At 42.2% G+C, this 20,836-nt stretch overlaps 1 protein-coding gene across 4 annotated transcripts in view; it reads left to right on the top strand.

Annotated features, from left to right (window-relative positions):
- The window catches only part of TRABD (TraB domain containing), a 38,291-nt gene extending 28,431 nt beyond the window's left edge, over positions 1–9,860 (top strand). For 3 of the 4 annotated variants that reach the window (XM_064142421.1, XM_064142420.1, XM_064142423.1), the window contains 4 exons: positions 876–1,015; positions 2,253–2,425; positions 5,091–5,202; positions 8,126–9,860. In XM_064142421.1, the coding sequence (XP_063998491.1) occupies positions 876–1,015; positions 2,253–2,425; positions 5,091–5,202; positions 8,126–8,303 (603 nt within the window). In that variant the 3' untranslated portion in view covers positions 8,304–9,860. The remainder of the gene's footprint in view (positions 1–875; positions 1,016–2,252; positions 2,426–5,090; positions 5,203–8,125) is intronic. The other variant, XR_010302108.1, reaches the window with a different exon arrangement.
- Positions 9,861–20,836: the final 10,976 nt, after the last annotated feature.

The following is a 20,836-nucleotide window of genomic DNA, read 5'->3' as shown; positions in this document are numbered from 1 at the left end:
AGTGACTGAACTTCAGCTGTGTATCACAGTTACTCTTTGGGATATTTTTGGCTTTGGGTTTTGTAGTTTTTTGTCTGTAAATATCAAAACATTATTTTCATTGTATGTGTCCATCTTGCAGAATGTATCTTGATATTTTTATGTAAATTAGGTAAGGAAATATGAACTAACAGAGCTGTTACAGAATCTGGAATAATTTGGTGTATTTGACAAAAAGAAAAATCTTTCAAGGCTTATTTTCCTGAGCATTCCAGACCTGAGGGAAAATTCTTAAGTGTTTTCCTTTTTGAGTAGGAAATTAAAAATAAATATCTACGTATTATCTCTTGTTCCGTTCTAAAGTGATTGTTTTGAAATTCCTAATCAGGCAGGTGTGCATAGGAAACAATTTTCTAGAAATTATGTGCTGTGCTAAAATTTGTCAGTCTGAGCCTACAGTGAAACTTCATCTTGCACTGTCGTATGGTATCTGCTATCTGTTCTTGTTTCATAAGCTCCTCCTGGAATGTATTTATTTTACTATGGCAAACTGATAGGCAAGTGATCGTGACAAATTTTAGGTTAAAGCACACTCATTTCATTCAAACCCAGTTAGGCACTGGGTCCCATCTGTTCAACTTAAGTAGGTGTAGGAGTTTCCTGAAGAGCATTGCATTGCAGTTTAGTGTTTTTAATGTAATACCTACTGCATCTTACAGCTGATGAAATAGTATTTTGGAAATTGTATTTATAGCAAAGACAGTTTGTTGTTTTTTAATGTTGAAGTATGGCACTACTTACTCTTTTTAAAGATAGCTTGTGTAACGTTAATGATGATGTACTGTGCTGCAGTATGAAATGCCACACTGACTAGTGACTTGTGTCTTCTCTTTCAGGCCAGTAAAGTACCTTTCTGTAAATTCCATCTTGGAGACCGACCCATCCCTGTTACATTTAAGAGAGCAATTGCTGCACTTTCTTTCTGGCAAAAAGTCAAGCTTGCCTGGGGCCTTTGCTTCTTATCTGACCCGATCAGGTATGAATGAGTATCCTGTATATTTGTTGGGGTGAATTGTTCAGTCCTGCTACCCAGCCTGATGCAGTGAAATTATGGAGTATTTTTGCTAGTCTGATACCAGCATGAAACTGTGTGCAGGCTTTTGAGGGGCATTGGAGGATCTCTGCGTTCTTTTATCCATCCTAAGATAATTACAGTATATACACACTAGCTTCCCAGTGAAGCTTGGACATAATAGCTCAGTTGTTGTCACACAACTGTTTTGTGGTTGGGTTTCTTTTTTTAAATAATATGAGGGTGGGAGTTGAAAAAGAAAGGTGTTTATAATTGGAAGCTCTTGGGAAGAGTGGGATGTTGTGCACCCAACTGTCAGCATGAGATTCTGTGCAAAATGGCATTAATTCAGTATCAAATGTGTGTCAGTCTGATAGCTTTTCTATGATTTGTTGGAAGGACTTGATCTCAGAGATCTTTTCTAGCCTCAATAACTCTGTGATTCTGAGCAATGCATTTCTTCTTTCGGTCATTACTGTTGCCATTTGCAGTACCCTTTTGATCTTGAAAACCAAAGAAAGCATGTTTGGCATCATTCTTCAGGAGACAGTGATGCAAAACCAAATGATTGTATAGTGCTGTAGATACAAACAGCAGATTAACAGCACCTATGAAAAAATTTTTTAAAATCATTACATTTCCTCCTGCAGTTTGCATTTATTTCCTGCCGATTTCCTATTCTTCTCTTCAGGAAATTGATTTATAACTTTGACTTCTCTGCTGATGACCTGCGATTGACACTAGGAACCTGCAGAACTCTTTCCATCTCCTCAAACTGTGCCTTGTGTTGTGCTTTTTTTTGTCCCCTAAGTAGAGCCTCTCTGTGTCTCAGGAGTGCTCTGTGTTGCCTCTTCTGAGCTTATTAATACACTGAAAGTAGGACACCATGATAACTACTTTCTTTGAAGACCTAGTGCTTTTTCTCTGTTGACCTGTCAGCTTTCAGACTGGGGAGGGTGAAAATCCAGTTGCACTGCCTGAAGGCAGGTGACCTCTCTTCTTTCCCTCACTGTAGAGGCATTGTTAGGTATCCAGTTCTTCAGGTTTATGGAGGTTGTTTGCTTTTGGAGAGAACAACTGAGGGAGGAGAAGTGTTGAGTCGGTTGCTGAATAATGTATAATACTGAATTGTTTTTGTTCATTGGTTTGTACTGGGCTTTAAAAGCATAACAAGTACTGAGGAAGCTCTCCTTTCTTTCAGTAAAGATGATGTGGAGAAATGCAAACAGAAGGATCTACTAGAGCAGATGATGGCAGAAATGATTGGAGAATTCCCTGATCTTCATCGAACAATTGTCTCCGAACGAGACATTTACTTGACCTACATGCTGAAGCAAGCAGCAAAGCAGATTGAACTACCTCGAGCTTCAGAAAGTAATTGTTTTAAAGCATATATAACCATCAAGGTGTTCTTTGTGTACTAATTCAAATTTCAGTTCTTCAGGGAACATGGGATGTTATGTCTTGTGTGCATAAAATCAGAAAGAGATACTTCTGTTGCAACCACCTAGAGCACTACACTCCAAAATACAACTTCTTTTTCACCATGCTATTTAAAACTGGAAAATACTAATTACTCTGTCAACTTGATAAAGGAAGGCATCTGGGATTACAGTGCAGCATGGGACAATCTAGCCTCATGTCATCTGTCTCACTCTTCTACTGTCTTATCTTGCCAAATTCTTTGTCATCACTTGCTGCTCAGGAGCACATTTTTTGCTAAATTAATTACCTCTAATGTCAATATTTTTCATATTTTGTCTAATACAAATTGGGCTGCTAGGAACCCTGATGTCAAAATGATACTGAAACGTGACTGTGTTTCAGCAAGGCATAGGCATACAGAATGTTTGCTTTTCTATGGCCTTTGGAAGTACTTTTCTGCCAAATGTGGTCTGCATGCCCTTGCTCTCTATATATATACATACTGAGGTATAGGTTCCCTCTTTGCTGTCTTAAGATACTATTTACAGTCATTTCAGTGCAGACTTCTGGTGCTGTCTTGTGACTGAAAACGTAGCAAGGGGATTGCACTTACTTTCTTGCCTCTCGTTTGCCTAACAATATCTTAGTGTGGCCTTCATAAAGTTTGTCCAAACACACAGTGTTTCCTGTAAGGGTAGTTGATAAGGCTGAAAGAGACACAGATGCATTCAGTTACTTGGTCCAAAGTGCAGGCCAAAAATTTAGGTGTTTTTTTTGGTCATGGCTGGGTTGTGAGCCACAAAAGGAATATACTGCTTTAAAACTACCTTCTTAAAAGCTCAGTCTCTGGATCACTGTTTTAGTGAATGCCTTTGAAATTGAAAGGTACTTAAAATAGAAGTTGGGACCATAAAGTGACAAGAATGTGAGGGACTACCTGACTTCTAGTAATGTGTCTCTTCGTTTAAGGACAGTATCAAGGAGTTTTGTTTAGAAGCTGTGCAATTTATATATATGTGTGTGTGTGTATATATATATATATATAAAAAATCTGTTCTACTATTCATTCATGCTCATGACAGGCAAAAAGAAAACGGAGGGGGAAAAGGCAAATTATATACTTAAGATTCATAAGCAAACCATAAACCACCACAGTTCAAATGAGCAGAAGTAGGGCACTGTCACTTTTTTGTCCAATCATTTCCTGTTGTAGGGATATTGTAAGGGGATATTTCTGAATACTGTTTTTAGGATTGAGACACTTCTAGTCTGATGTATTCCTAAATGAGATCTGATTTATTGCTGGCCTTAGACTATTTGCCTGAATGAACTTTTCCAAACAGCTGGCAGATGAAACGTTCACATTTAGTTTTTCATTCTATCTTTACTCCATACAAAATGCTCTGAGAGAAGGATAAAAGGTTCTTTCAGAACTAAGATTAGGGCTTTAAAGGGCTTACTGGTATCATCTTTGAATCCTGCCCATCAGCAGCCAGGAACATACAGGTGAAGGCTGGAGTGAATGTGGTGTGCTGTGGACAATCCATTTTGCAGTGGTGCTGTGTTCTGCCACTGTTGTAACTGCAGCTCTAATTGAGAACAGCCCCTAGAATAGACTGAGAAAAGGCAAGTCCAAAGAAAGACATTTGAAAAGGTGTGTAATAGATCTAGTCTTTTCAATACAGTTCTGTTTCTTTCTGGGGGAAGCTGTTCTGATTTTTTTCCTTTTTACTTTCTGGAACAATCAAGTGTGGACATACAAAGCAAGACAGTGGGACTTGCTCATATTCAATATTTACATACTATATTTAAGTATACTTTTCTTCATGTAGGAAAGCAGCCTAATTACTACTAAAAGTTTTCTGTAAATTACTTTTATTGTGAGGTGATGACACTTTTTCAGTGAGGGAGAGAGAATCCCAAAACATTCAGGATCAATGTTTTAACTTTCACTATGTTGTGGAATTGGATGGTAGATGGGAGGTGAAGGTGAGAGCTAGCAGATGTTGCATGGCGACTGGTTAGCTGCTGTACATGAATGGTGCTTTTACTGTTACTTGGTGATGCCAGCTCTGTAACAATAAAACTAACAGGAGCAGGTTTGATCTCAGGTGCTACTCTCCAATTGTTCATTCTGCTTGTTAGCCCAGGTCTTGTCACAGTTTGGATGTGTACTAACTGCCACTGTCCAAAATGGTGGAGAAAGCTCTCTGTTCAGAAGACAGCAAAGATCATGGCTGTTCCTAATAGGCAGTGCATAAACACAGCTAGCACAGGGAAGGAATTAATTTCATTTAGGTTACATCTGCTGAGCCTCTTACCTTGGGGCTGGATTATGAGCCCTGGACAGGTCTATTTACTGAAGCAAGCATTTTCAAACATCTAGAAACTTTACTGATTTTTTTTAATCTTTTTTAAATTATTATTTTCAGACTTTCAGCATAAGATGCTGTAGGTGAGATGAGTACTAACTTCTAGTATTTAACAGAGTTCCGATGTCTAGTTGTAAGAGTTTTTACCTGCTGGAAAATTCAGTTTTGTAATTTCACACATTATTTATGGCTTGAAATTAGTTCCTTTGCTAATGTGTTTATTTCTCTCCATCTCTTTTTAGCTGAACCTAGAAAATATATCCCAGCTGTTGTAGTTGGTGTTGTTGGGATGGGTCATGTACCTGGAATTGAAAAGAACTGGAACTCTGACTTAAACATCCAGGAAATAATGAGGTAAGCATTGTTCATGCAACAGCTTCTCTTGCTAAAAGACAGCAATAATTGGTTTGTTTGGGATGTTTTTGGTGGTTTGTCACAGCTTGAAAAAGCATCACTGCTGTCACCTTTGCTGTGTCAGCTCACTGATTTGCTGTGCTTGCAATTGTACTTACAGCAAAGGAAAAGAAAATATCAAAGCAAAAAAAGTTAAATATTGAGGGAAGTAAAGATGAGAAGATGCCCTTGTGTAGAAAGAAAATTCATTGATACACACTTTTTAAACAATAATTCAGATGTGGGCTATAGAAGATGGTAGAAACAAAACCAAGCTTCCAGTCTGGCTTAGGTAAATATAAACTACTGAAAAGTTTTTGTTGTCAGCACTCTGCTGTCCCTGACAAGCTTATCATGATTGCTCACAGTCTTTACATATGTAACAACATGTTTTAATGTGCATATTGGCTGATATAAGCTACATATTCAGTGAACTTCTGCTCCAAAGCACCTATGTGCATGTGCTTTGTAAAAGAAGGAATTAAAGAACAAAAATGTTCAGACTGTGTATCCTATAAAGCCAGAAAGGTCAGGAGTTTAGAAATGTAGGAGGGCTTGTAGTATGACCTGTGATGGTTTAGGCTAATAGAGCTCTTCAAATATTGGCATTTTATCTTAACATACCTATTTACTGTGTTTATGTAAGTATCTCACACATCTCTTCAGAGACTTTTGAAAAACAGAAGAGACTGCACCTCACCAAAGTAGTGTATTTAGACATCTAAAATATAATTAAAGAGGTTTCTGGTGTCTGAATCCAACAATGCGCTGTACAGAAGCCCTGCACAGCCCTTTAAACGTCTGTTTGAAAGCCAAGGCTCACCTGGAGTCACAGTGCAGCTGTCCGTGTTTCTCTGCTTTCTCACAAGTAACACATGGCATGAGGTTGTCCCAGTCCATAGTCCTATGGATGACATCATCACGGACATAGCAGAACTGAACAGCCAAAAGCCTGGCTGCATGTCCTCCAAGTCTACATGGAGGGCATTTTTCATCAAAATTTACACTCTTTAGTTTGGTTGTCTTTACTGTGCCAGTGCCATACCTAAGTGGAATGGTTGCCAGACTTGGGCAGACTGGAGGGCTGGGCACAGAGGAGCCAAATGAGGTTCAACAAGAACAAATACAGTCCTGCACCTGGTTAGGAATAATGAACTGTGCCAGTAGAGGCTGGGAGGTGATCTACTGCAGAGCAGCCTGGTGGAGAGGGACCTGGGAGTCTTGGTGGATGACAAGTTATCCACAGGACAGCAAAGTGCCCTTGTGGCCAAGAAGGCCAATGGGATCCTGGGGTGGATTAAGAAGAGTGTGTCAAGCAGATCAAGGGAGGTTCTCCTCCCCCTCTACTCTGCCCTGGTGAGACCTCATCTTGAATACTGCATTCAGTTTTGGGCTCCCCAGTTTAAGAGGGACAGGGATCTGCTGAAGAGGGTTGAGCAGAGGGCTATGAGGATGATTAGGGGACTGGAGGGCATGCCTTATGAGGAGAAGCTGAGGGACCTGGAGCTTTTTAGTCTGGAGAAGAGAAGACTGAGAGGGGATTTAATAAATGTTTATAAGTATCTGAAGGCTCGCCAGGAGGTGGGGGTCAGGCTCTTCTCACTTGCTCCCTTGTGATGGGACAAAGAGCAGTGGATGTAACCTGCAGCACAAGAGGTTCCACCTCAACACAAGGGGGAACTTCTTCACTGTAAGGGTCATAGAACACAGGCACAGGCTCCCCAGAGAAGTTGTGAAGTCTCCTTCTGTAGATACTTTTAAGGCCTGTCTGGATGCATTCCTCTGTATTCTGTGCTAGATTGTGTGGTCCTGTTCTGGCAGGGGGGGTTGAACTCGATGATCTCCTTGGGTCCCTTCCAACCCCTAACATCCTGTGATCCTGAAACATCTGAGTTGCAGTGTAGGTGTGCTGTGGGTGCAGGGCCAAATGAGGTACTGCAGAGCTTACTAGTGAAGGTGCAGGGCTGTGAGTGCATGTGGCTGTGCTTTCAAAGAGTTTTAACGTGAGGGTAATATTAATGGTTTTCTTCATACAATTAATTCACTTAGATTACTTTAAGGCAAGCATTGTGCCTGTTGTCCTCTGCCCTCCTGGTTCTAGAAGGCCAGTGCAGAGACTTCCACACCACTCTGTGAAGGTCTCAAAGCCAGCAAAACCTATCAGAGTGGAGACAGCCTCTGATTTGTCTGCACTGTCATTTGTGGAGATGCAGAGGCTGAGAGCACTGCAGAGACTTGCCCTCAACATGGTTATGCTGGGAGCTGCAGTTAGACTAGTAAGCCTGGCGTCCCCAAATCTGCACAAAGGCCAACCCATCTCCAGACTTACCTCTTCTGGATGAGCAAACCTGATCGGGTCCTGATGTGTGTTATCCAGAATATTTAAGCTCTGTTTCCCTCCACCGCCCTGAATGACAGCAAGTTGACTGTACAGGCATCTTGGGCTGTGTCCTGTGTTTCTTCTGTCTCTTGTGGTGGTTTAGGATAATGCAGCCTTTCAAATAGTGGCACTTTGCAGAGATGTGCAACAGTGATATCATCAACAGTGTGACGAACAGTGTTAACTTCCAGTATTCTTCAAGATGTCCTGATGTTCTCTTAGTTAGTGTGGTGGGAAAGCCAAGGTTAGTAGCCATTAAGAATGATATTGAACACGAGTAGAAAGGGCTCTTCTAAATTATTATTCTTATTTTTATTATTTAATTTGGTTGCAACCCTTAAGCGTGATAAGAGTGTGGTGTTCATTCATGCCATATCTGTTACCTGAATGTTTTCTGCACTGTAAGGGAGGATGGGGGAGTAAAGACCTGCGTTTGGATTGGAAGATGCCTGTTCTTTCCAGCTATGTGGATGTTAACATTGCTTTTTTTGTCTTTTGCTTCAGTGTGCCTCCTCCATCAGCTTCAAGTAAGATTTTCAAATTTGTCATAAAAGCAACAGTTTTTGGACTGATGGGATATGGCTGCTACCGAATAGGTCAAAGGACAGTTCAGTTTATCCTCTCAATGCCAGCAGCACAGAGCTATCTTCAGAAGCTGACAGAAATTAGATCTCAACATTGAACATCGAGTGGAGGCACTATGAAGAATGTGGCTAGGTGGCTGAAAAAGGGTGGTAGAGGCAACAAATGAGAACTGGAATGAAAGAAGGGTGAGTGAGTGTTCTAGTCAGAGAAATGATTGATGCTGAGCAACACTGAATCACTGTATGATAAAAGATTTAATACTGAAGTTACACCAGCTATGTTCTAATGAATAGGTTTGATTCCTGGTAACTGTGTTGCATGAAGCCATGTGATTCCAGATTGAGGTAAAAGATGTACACAAATATATTATATATGCATACTGTATATATAATATATATATTACTGATGATGTAGTACAGACAGCTGAAAGAGTGTATGTTCATGACTTCTTTTTCTAGAGGAACAGAACAATATAAAGTAACCTAATTGGCTGCATCTACTCCAAAGTTCAGGGAAACATGTCTAGAGTGATCCTCTGTTTTCTCCATAGGTATAATAATACCTAGTGGTCATTTCTGGTGCCAGACACTTTTACACATAATTTAGAAGGATGTCTTCTCAATGTGTGTTTTTATACTGAAAACATTTAGGCTTTTTTTAAACTTGAGCTTTCAAGAAAGTTTCAGAATTGTACAGGCTGTCATATGTACACTGCTCAAATTTTTTACAAGCCTTACTGAAGAACAGGAATGTTGCCTTTAGCTTACATCCCTTGTTACCACCACCAGTTGAACTCTCTTTCTCCTGCATAGAGAAGGTATAGCCACACCATCAAACGCAATGTGGTTTGTGTCAGATGTTTACAGGACAGTCTGTTCCTTTAGATTAGCTTATTTAAACTGTATTATTTAGCCAAATCCTGCTGGTTTCAGTATTGTAAATTTAAGAGACTAGAACTACTGTACAATTTACTTTTGTTTCTCAAACCATTTGTTATTAGGACAAAAAAAGTTTGGAATTAATAATGCCTGCCCATCATTTTTCATACACAAAAATATTTATCAATATAATTTCTCAGTAAATTAATATTTTAACCTCTTTAATAGAAAAGCAGTGTTCAGTTTCATTTTTCAGACTAGCTGTAGCATTTCATTTGGATTTCCTGCTATTTGTACACAGAATTATGGGTACTTCAGACTGCTCTGATTTTTTTTTTTTCTTAATTATCCAGTACAGCCATCCATCATCAATCCATTTTCTTTTTTTTTTCTTTTATCCTAGGTTCATATTTGATTGGATTTTTTTTATGCCCTTTATACAGAATTGTCAATGATTGTAAAGCACCCACTGCAATCAGCTAGTCCTGGTTCAACAATACAGAGAACTGTAATTGGCATGTCAGAGTTTTAACCTGATGTATTTCCTCCTCAGGCTGATATACAGTTGCTCATAGCTTAAAGTTAAGTTTTTATCTGTAATTAATTTCTTTTGGGAATGAAAGATAGGAACCATTGCGTGGGGCAGGATATAAAAAGAGGTGATACTGTGTTTTGTGTTGTTTTTGTTTAATAAAATCAGAAAACTGCTTTTAGTAGGGTGTATTTCCAAAGCCTTGCACTGGAAATCACCCCACAGAGTCTTTTGTTTGCTGGAAGTATGTATATGTACCTTCTGTGCAGTATTTTCTTTTTCAAGGTTTTTAAAGGAATTTAAGGGTCTAATGCTCCTCTCTGATGGTATTGACCCTGCTGGGAGCTGGTCTGTCCATGCAACCTGTTGCTTTCTGCCTTGCACTTTGAAAATTTTGTGAGTCCTAGTGCAGAAAATTGTGTAAGTGCATGTTTTATCTTTAAACCTAACCTGATCCTGCAGATCTCTTTAGATGGTGCTAGGTGATTTTCAGAGTCTGGTCTTTGCAGTTGTGCAGGAATTAAAACTTCATAAATGAGAATGGCAGCAGTTCACACTTCTTGCACGGAAAGCATAAATGATAATAGGGAATACAATGGAGGCAGGTCCTGTATATTTTGCATCTACCAGTGTTTGGAAACCACCAGCTGTCTCTGACAAGAGGAAAAGCAGCATTTGTAAACAATTTGTAGAAGACTAGTGACTGCCTGAATTTTGATTCCTGATTGATGGTTTGGTGGTTTTTTTTGTTTCTTTCATGTGTTGTTTACAATTAAGCAGTCCTACTTCAATAATTCTATTGTATTTTATGTACTTTTTTTTTTCAATGAAAGCAAAAGCTTAAGCTTGTTCTGCTCCTGGTTTTGCCGACCTACCAAAATATTGTTTGGACTTTGGAGTTTTTTTGAGAATTTTTAGCTGATAGAATTCAATATATCAGTGTTTTGCTTTAAGTTATCTACAGATTTTTAAGATATCTTCACATATTTTTAAAGCTCTGTAGATGTTTGATATCTGTGCTCAGGTAATTTTACACAAATGAAAATAAATCTAAGGTAAATTTTAGATGTGAGCCTTAAACTTGGGTGGGACTAATGCTAAATGATTGTCATGGAGCATTCTTGCAGACTGAATATTTTACGCTTTTTTTTTAAGCAGAAGTGATTACCATTGAAGTTGTCTGTTCATTGTTCAGTTATTCAATTAATACCTTAAGTCTATTGTTCCACTTTTTTTTTTTTGACAAAGCATATCAGTAGATTCTTCAGGGAGCCTGTTTGTGGACAGAATTTGCAATTTCTCTTCCCCCTTTTGCAAACTGGCAGGTCCATATGCATGCACTGTTCATTCAGTGGCACTGGAAAGCCTGATGAATTTGCAGAACTAACAATCCTATGAATCCATACACGAATGCTCAGTGTTGTGTATTCAATGTCTTGTACTGTTTACGTAGCATAATCAATGGTTTAGGTCCGTTCTTTTCCGTTTCGGTCAGTCCTTTCACTGTTCACAGCATCCTGTACAGTTTAAATACGGTGAATTGTCCCAGCCCCACCTCAAACCTTACAAAGCCATATTGTATTTTTTTGGCAACATGTACATCTGTTTTATGCATTTGTACATGTGATGTAAATTTGAAGTATTTTTAACAACGTGTGCCTTTACTCTAAATTGATTTAAAGTAAACAACCGTATGTTCTATGATATAAAAAATAAAATATTTTAACCACCATTTCTGTTGAAAGCATGCATTTTTATTGAGAACAAACACTGGCTGGCTAGAGCTAGTATATTAGAATTTCACTACATAACATGTTTCTCCGAGTAAGAATGTCAGTTGGAGTCAGTACCTCCTGCTGCAGAGACTTCTGAGTGTAATGCTGAGGTATGGAAACCAGTTTCTCTACCATATGATATGTAATCATTTGAGAGAATGAGTTTCCCCACTCTACTGCACAAGCAGGGAGACTGACTTCTCATCATGAGTACCTAAATCCAGAGTTAGGCATGGTGAGTGGACTTCTGCTGTTGTTTTTCTTTTAACATCTCTCCAGTGCTTAGTTGTGCAAGGAGCTAAAGGCCTTAGTCCCAGTCCAGCAAAGGGCTCAAACACAAGCCTAACATCAGGCACAGTCACTTGTGGTTACAGTGCTGTCCTCTGCAGGAGAATTATAAAGCCTTTAAGTAAAAATATGTTGAATTAGTGGCAAAGAGAGTTTAATCTTTCAAACTGAAACAGGTAAATCAATATAACCATTACTTTGGGGGAAAAAAAGTATTAATAAAAGAAGTATCTATTCATACCCTAAAGTGAGTATATACAGGTAATATATCAGCTAAACAGTCTGCTGATTGGGTCACCAATTGACAGAGCATACATACTTTTTGATTGTACATGTGTGAAGCAAAATGCAGTCCTGTTTTCCTTGATGAGGCAAAGTTCTCTCTGGCTGCACATGGAGCTGCATCTGCAAAGAAGTGCTGGGTAAGCTGTTTAAGTGGAAGAAAAATATTTGGCATACTGTTCATGGGACTAGCAGATGACTTGCTGTACAGCACATGAGCTGTCAAGCACTGCTCAGTCAGGCAGCCTCAGATGGCCCACCTGCATATATGGAAGGCAGCTGCCTGCTTTCAGAGTATGTTCTTCACCAGCATTCCATGCATACTGCTGGCCTAGGTCACATTTCTGATGCCTTTTCTATACTGAATCAAAAATATTTTTGAAGTGGATTAATACTACCTGGATTTCTACTGAAAGCTGTTTGTCTTGTGTGTATTGTGAAACATCTAAAAGGCACTGCAGAGTGTGTCGGGTTATCTCAAAGTGCCAAGCAATAGTGGGAATTGTGGGTGGAAAGGGAGCAACACACTGTCACTTGTGTAACTCTTAAGATACTCATGTACATATTTCCTGTTTCTAAAATGGAAATAAACTTTAATTTTAGACTTGAGTGTTTTAAGACTGAATTTCATTGAAAGTTTGTTTTTTTTTAAAGTATTTGCAGGAGAATGGTCTTTTCCAGCTCTGACTGACAGACTTCAATGAGCCTTTTCAGTTGGCCATGGAAATGTGCATGGAAGACATCACAGGACACAAGTGGCTCTAAGGATACAAAGTTGAAATCAGCCTACTAAGCATTCAGGGGAAAAAACAAAAGCACAGCATATCCCCACAGCAGCAGATCTTTTGTGTCTGTTTGTACGTGATGGGGCTGAAACAGCTATTCAGCAGGTCCCAGCTGAAGAGACTGGGTGGAAGGCTAATTAGCCTCTCCCATGCCGCTTGTCTTTTGTGTGCTACAGTCCTTGTGATAGGACAGCTTTCTGTACTCTGGGGAGGTGGCAGCTGGAGAGATGGGGATACACTTTACCCTCACTTCCCATAGGTAAAAGGGTGCTCTTTTCCTTTGCAAGACCTTGTCCTTGGATTCTGACACCTAGCTCTGGCTTTCTGTCCAGTAGCTCTGCTGGGGTGGCTGAGGAAACTCTCCCTTTGCTTGTTTGATGGTTTAATATTGGTTCGTTTAGTACTGTACAGGGAAGCTCTAGTGGTGTTTGAGCAGGGAAAAGATGTATGCTGCAACTTTCACACTTGTCTCATGCAAGATAGTTCTGATGTTCTGTCAGACTTAACAAGACCCAACTCATACTTTTTTCACTTCTGTCTCCTCCCAGCTAAGTGACTCTTCTTTCAGTGTAAAATGTCCCTGCTTTTGACTACAGAGATGATTAAATTATTTTGCTCTGTTTGTGAGAGTGATTTTTTTGTTGTTGTATAAGCATGGTGGTTACTAGTGCATCGTGTGTCTGCAGTGACTGAACTATGCACCTGGCATCAGGGCCAGCAGGAAGATATGTACAGTCCCCAGACCTGTGTGTGGTCAAAGCTTGCAGGCCCACTTGTGCTTTATCTTCCAGATGGTGCAGCAAGTTTCCACCTGCCAGTGAGCACCTTATCTCCACCTCCTTGCATCTCCCTCCCTGCTTCCATCCCCATATCTCTTGCGTCGTGATTACAGCCAAAGTTCTTCGCAGCTGAGTTGATTTAGCTAGAAAATATGAGTAACAGCAGTAATTCGGTGTGATCTACTGACTGCAGATGGTTTGCCTGATATGTCTAAGTGCCCTGAGGCAGTTCTTCAGAAAAAAAGGTATCACAGTATCACCAAGGTTGGAAGAGACCTCATAGATCATGAAGTCCAACCCTTTACCACAGGGCTCAAGGCTAGACCATGGCATCAAGTGCCACGTCCAGTCTTGCCTTGAACAGCCCCAGGGACGGCGACTCCACCACCTCCCCAGGCAGCCCATTCCAGTATCCAATGACTCTCTCAGTGAAGAACTTTCTCCTCACCTCAAGCCTAAATTTCCCCTGGCGTAGCTTGAGGCTGTGTCCTCTTGTTCTGGTGCTGGCCACCTGAGAGAAGAGAGCAACCTCCTCCTGGCTACAGCCTCCCCTCAGGTAGACAGGTAAATGCACATACCTTGGAAAGGATTAGGTTTTGACTCACCACTGTGGTACCTGGTATTAACTGAAATGGCACAAAATAGGAGCATCCTGAATAATCCGTGACTTGTAGTATGTGCCCTCTTACCTTCTTTCTGTGATTATAGTTAATGCTTGAGAGGCAGATTCTTGCTGAATTGCCACTAACATATTAACTGTTACTTTAAAAAATGAAGTATCTCCCCAAAAGCATGTTTGCATTGCTTCTGATATACTTTGGAAAGTACAGACTTGCATTACCAGAGAAGAATGTCCTCATTATACCTTAATTTTACTCTTTTGTAAGAAATGTGGTTTGAAAACTAGTGAAATCAGGGTCAACTGCTTCCTTTGTAGTATTTCAGAGATGGACTGGGTTCACGCATCATGGAACACTCAACTTCAGCAGATCTTTACCCTCGTTCTGCTACAGCTTAACACACTGTTTTCTGTTGTATTGAGGGACTGCTGCTATTATAAGGCAGCTGAAAACTCATTTGGCTTCTTTTGCAAGACGGCATTTACTGTGACCACCGTGATGGACTCTTGGTATTGCTCTTTAATGTGGGCCAGACTGGGTTAAGGAACACACAAGAACCCTGATACATCACCAAAGCTATCACCAGTTCCTCCCTGGCCACTAGATACATGGATTTCTGCCTTTCTGACTGCACAGGCAGGCCAGTACTGGCGGTCCTGAGATGTGGTGGTCACATCTTGTCCTACATGTGATCTTTGGGATGCCTAAGCCTGTAAGAGAAAGGCTTGTGGTAGCAGGACTCCCACAGTATGAACCACAGCTATGTACTGTGCTGAGGTGTGGCTTTTTTCCTAGTACCAGTAACCCAAGATGTAAGTGAGGCATATTTTATTGACTGGTGAACATGCTATGATTAAACTAGAAAACAGAAAAATAATACCAAGTTATGTATTTGTGCACAGTGTAAGGTGCAGCTCTGGTGCTATGCACTCTTGATCTCAGCTCTAATGAGTTTCAAGCATGGGCAATCCTCAGTGGCCCTTTTCTAAGTCCCAAGGTTCGGGTTCATTCCCCAACATTTTGATATACAGCCAGCATTGTAATGGAGTGACCCCAGTAAGTTATCTCAGGTACTGCCTTCTAGCTTCCCAGTCTGCAGGTTCATGTTGCTACTGGCCCTCAGCATCCACACTGCCAGCAGCAGAAACTCTTTGGTCATCATCAGTGCACTTCCTTCTTCAGCATCAGGGTCTACCTTTTCACCACCTGCTCTGCTCTCTTCCACCCATATAAGCAACCTGCTCTGGATTCCTTCCTCCCCATTGGTCCTGATTTTGCAGTGGCGGCACTTAATTGTGGTATTTCTGATGCAAATTACCCAGGCAGTCACAGCTTTTGTGGTGTTATGGCCAGACAGCCTGGCTCTCCAGGACTTCCTCCTGCCTGTCCTATTCTGTTTAAGTTACAGAGAATCACAGAATTACCTCCTGCGATTATTGCTGCAACTATTCCTTGGGAGCCTTGATCCCTGTGCAAACTGGCCAAATACTAGCAGGACCTTATCTGGCAGTTTACATACCAGACAGTAGCAGCAGAGGCACTTGTTTGTCACCCTTCTGCCAGCACTGCTGTGTGCTCAGCAGGACTTCTTGTTCACAAGCTTCCCCCTGGTCTGCCTGGCCTCCTCCAAGGACGTTCAGACTACTCTTGAGTGCTTGTAAGCACAATCCCTCCCAGCTGGAAGCCAAGGCTAGCAATGGACATAAGATACTAAACCAACTACATGAGCACACTCCTTAAACAAGCAAAACACACAAAGAAGAATAAAGAACAACATGACTTCTAGCATAACTAATAGCAAGTACAGGATTGTAAGTGTATTAAGTGCTGCATAGTAGTAGCTTTTGGAAACCAGCACATGGATATGTCACACCAATGCTGTTTATAGTTCACAGTTTCAGTCTCTAGCTCTGGAAGTTTCATATTCACCAAGGTGGTCCTCAGGCTTGCAAGTTGTCTGCTGTTTTTATGGCTCACTTTTGTATGCTGTCGTGCTGTCTGAACACCTCATCCCAGCAAGACCTATCAGCTCCCACATATCATTAGTCCCTCAGTCTGCTTTTGAGAACAAATCAATGTACACCACCAACAGCTATAATGCCACATCTGTGGTCTTCCCTTGGAGTCACAGAGGTCATGCTATCCTCCCACTCTCCGATTAGAGGAGAGATAATGCATACGCAGGCTACGTAGTTACCAAAGACGACCAGCATTCCCATGCTGACTTGCTTAATTGATGTGGCAATATATTCCTTTGGTCCACAGCCAACTGTACAGAACTAGTCTGTGTACTTTGTTTAGCTCTCCATTTGCAACAGCAGTTAGTGAAACATCCTTTGTAGTGCTACCCATAAAAGCAGAGCTAATCCATCTGAAAACACTATTTTAATAATTAACAGTTGAGCTTGTGTACAATAGCTATGGATGTTACTGCATTTTACCTCATAGCTTGGTCAGTTTTGTCTTTTCAACTTGGCAGCTGCTTTTACCCCATGCTATGTTTGGTTATCTCGGGTAGTTTTCATTGCTGTGGCATCAAACAACAGTCAGAAGTAATTTACATAGAATGAATCACAGAACCAGTCAGAAAGAACCTCTTGAGGCTATCTGGTGCAACCTTTGGCTCAAGCAGTCACTTAGAGCCAGTTGCCCAGGGCTGTCTCCAGATAGGTTTTGAGTATCTCCGAGGATGAGACTTTACAATCATAAGAGATGCACAACCTGTGTACAGACAGGTCACACTTTGGATGCATTTTAAAATAGTTCATGCCTGACACATAAACTCTCCATCTCTTTCACCATTTTGCAAGATTACTGCGGATGCTGTTCTACAGGGTTTGTGGATTCTCACAGATGGTATGATTCTAGTTTTGCATATTCTCAGCGGCTGAAACTAAATCTGCACCATCTGAACAATGAAGAACATACCCGGTGACACAACTACATCCCTCTATCATTACACTGGTTGCAAAGGTACCATTTGTATCCCATGCAATTTATGTGGCTGACCCATATTGAGATGTAAGCGTATTTATTAGTTCCATCCTCTTGCATGCACTCCATCCTCTCTTATGGGTGAAGTTCATCAATCTTGTAAGGACTACTAACAAATGTTTCTTACTGGGAAACCAAACATTTGAGGTCACTCCTACCATCTCCAGCTCTCCTTAAAATTGACATCTTTCCTGAAGAAAATAAAATTAGCAGTAGTAGTGGTGTTCTACATCCAGACTGTTGCTCTTACAACTAGACACCAGTGGACCACACTGAACATGGCCTGCAATACTTTAACACTGTTCCTGATGTTGTTTCAACACAATGACAAGCACCTCAAGGAACAGAGTTCTTTTTCAGGCTTTCTGTGGTCCACATGTGATCAATCCCATAGCCATATTTGATCCTGAACACCAATCTTACTTACACACATCAGTTAGAAACATTCTCTTTGATTTCCTGGCAGCAAGCCCCACTTACCCGTGAAACTCCCTTTTCTTTGTTTGCAATTGGTTCTGTATTTCCCAACTCACAAGCCACAATCACCCCAAATTATCTCTGTGCCTTCCCCTTCATCCTTGGGGTGCAGATAGAACCACAATGCCCAGAGGGAGTTGATTTTTGAAGTTGTTTTTTTACTGGCATGCTGCTCCTCAGCTGCGTGAAGCTGGAGAGAAGCATGCGCCCACGCTCTCTGCTGACTTAACTCTGCTTGCAACAGTATTGGAGGCACATGGCCATTTACTGACATTGCCTTAGAAGGTGTCTGTGGGATGGGGTTGGGTCACAGACCAGCTCATAAAAGCTGTGGCTGCACCTGGCAAGCTCTCTGTTCCCATGGCCCAGCACACAAATGGAAGTGTTCCAGATTACTTCTCTTTCTGTGACAATTAACTCTCACTCTGATGTGACCTAGTAGCTCTCTCCACTATCTTGGAAGAAATGGAACTTCTGGTGTATCTGTCAAGTGGTTGTAGCAGTAGCCTCACACACTGCCACTGTTTCTGACCATCTTGCTGTTGTGTCAATGGCAACAAACACAAATTGATACAGACCCTCCTTCAGCCTCTTGAAGGGGCCCACATAATCAATTCATCACTGTTAAGTGGTGTACACTCCCAGTGGTCAAAGGCATAACTTGATTGGGGATTTACAATCACAGAATTGTCTGGGTTGGAAGGGACCTCTAAATATTGTCTAGTCCAACTGCCAAGGCCACAAAGAATTTCCACCATCCACATACTTCACATACGCAGAAATTGTGAACACAAATTTTAAGTTCCCATCTATTACTGTTCTTTGGCCCCTTAAGCCTCTCTTCCTTTGTGGGGGCCAGTCTCTTCTCCCAGCTAACAATATGATAGGAAACAGTCTCAAGTTGTGTAAGGGGAGATTTAGATTGGGCATAAGGAAAATTTTATTCACTGAAAGCGTAGTTAAGCATTGAAACAGACTGCCCAGCAAAGTGGTGTGATCACTGTTCCTGTAAGCATTCAAAAAATCATGTAGACATAGTGCTTTCGAACGTGGTTTAGTGGTGCACTTGACAGTGTTAGGTAAACAGTTGTACTGGATGCTCTTGGAGGTCTTTTTCAACCTCAATGAGTCTATGACTCTTCAGGACCATTTTGTCCTTCAGCACTGTATCAGTACTGGGACAGGGAGTCTCTGGCTAGAATCACCTCATACTCGTGGAGCACTGAGAAAGGAAGAGGGAGTCTCCAGCTGGAATCACCTCATACTCCTGCTTCTGTTTTACTTTTTTTAGACTGGCACTTCACTGACTTCTTGGAGACTCCTGCAAACACTTCACTTTCTGAGGCAGTAGCACCGTGCAGTTTTCCCTTTGACAGATCTACCTTGAACTGAGACAGGAAATCAATACCTAAAATACTTGCTCATCCCCCCCCCCCACTCCCTCCCTTTACCAGCATTATCAACCCATCCAGTTTATCCTCCCTTACCCAGAACTGAGCTTCTACTTTTCCCCTCTTTTACCTCTTTCCCACTGCCAATATCCAGAGAGATTTATCCTGAAATGGAGTGCCTTGATGATCTAATTACATTGTCCCCGGTCCTGTAGCAATTAACTTTTCATGTCCCTTCAACTGACACACAGACCCTTCCCTCTTCATACCAAATCAGTGTGGTGGAGGTTAACCCCACTGACCCCAGAGGATGTGGCTCCTAATCTTTAAGGTCCTCTAAGGGTGGATACAGCTTTCTCTTTGAGATAGGGGGAGGAGCTGATAAACTCATCTGCTTCAGTTTTTCCCAGATCTCCTCTTGCTTCAGCCCTTTTTCCTGAAGAATTTTTTTCATTTTGGCAAGTAAAACTCTGGTGGGCTGGCTATCTAGCTCTCCTTCACTGACCCCCTGGCTGATCAGATATCTCCAAAGGGTCCCTCTAGGAATGTATTTCCTCCACTTTGCCCCCATCTCACCCTCCTTCACCATCCCTTTCCCTTCGGGTCCCAACAGGGTTCCCATGTTCTCCAAGGTAGCCATGCATTCACGGAGAGGACGGCCAATTAAAGTAGATCCTAGGCTGATTAAAAACTCCTTGTGCATCTCAGGCGCACGGCAGGCCAGCACCACCACGTCCCCCTGCTCCACATTCACCCCAAAGATGTCAAAGTCTGGGGTCACCGGTTTCTCCCTCTGCTTTAACACTCGGAGTATGACATTCCCACACACGTAAGCTGATGCCTCCTGGACATCCCTCCAGGGTGCTCCCTCTGTGTTATCTTTGAGAGGCTCATATTCGCCCAGATTTCTGATCACCAGCCTCAAGATCTCTCCCCCCGATATCTCCTCGGCAGGCAGGGCTCTAATAATCGCCCCTACCTTGGGCCACGGCAGCCCGATGGTGGTCACCACCTGCTTTGCCGCCTCATGCGTGAAAGAAGTGCACTGTTCCAAGGTCCACACTCGGTTTACCCACATCGGCCATCCCTTCTCCTGCTTCTTCCAAACTTTCGCTTTCCTGGACGTATCCCTCGCTCCTCGGCCTCTGTCTCCCTCCGCTGGCTTTGCTTTTCTAGCACCCGTGGCAACCGCCCCTGGCAACGATGACTCTTCCTGTGCCTCTAAACTCCAGCTGTCTCCGTTCCACATCTCCGGGTCCCAGTCTGCCTTACTGAGAGCCGCCACCTTGCCCTGATCCAGACCTTTCCCCAGGGACATCAGGGTGCCCAAGCACTGCACCTTCCTCTTCAGCCGGGCGTTCTCGGCCGCCGCAGCCCTCAGCTCGTCTCTCAGCTTGCGCAGCTCCTCGGCCTGCTCGCTCAGCAACGAGCTGTCGCACCGCAGCGCCAGGACTTCGTTGCGAGCCACCTGCAGATTGCTTTGCAGGCTCTGGATACACTGATCCTTCTCCTCCACCGCTGCCTGCAAGACCCGGGCCAGATGGAACAGCAGCCACTGCAGGGCCGAGCACTTCTTCTCCCCCTTGGGATGGTAGATGGACACGTAGTTCAGCCAGTGCCTTTCCGCAGCTTTCAGCGTGGGGTCCTGTTCAACCACTTTATAGTCCCATGGGTCCCCACCGTGTTCTAGCATGGCCTGCACCAGCAGACCCCTCTCCTCCGGGACAGAGGAGCTTTCCGTCTCTTTCTCCTTTGATTTCCCTCCCCTCGTTAGCCAGGACATCTTCACCCCAGCTAGCCCGCGGCGAGCACCAGGCCAGGATGCCCTC

Source organism: Pogoniulus pusillus, chromosome 4 (assembly GCF_015220805.1).
Source record: "Pogoniulus pusillus isolate bPogPus1 chromosome 4, bPogPus1.pri, whole genome shotgun sequence".
Lineage (NCBI taxonomy): Eukaryota > Metazoa > Chordata > Aves > Piciformes > Lybiidae > Pogoniulus > Pogoniulus pusillus.
The sequence above is the reverse complement of the archived record's forward strand: the minus strand, read 5'-3'. Positions and strand labels throughout refer to the sequence as shown.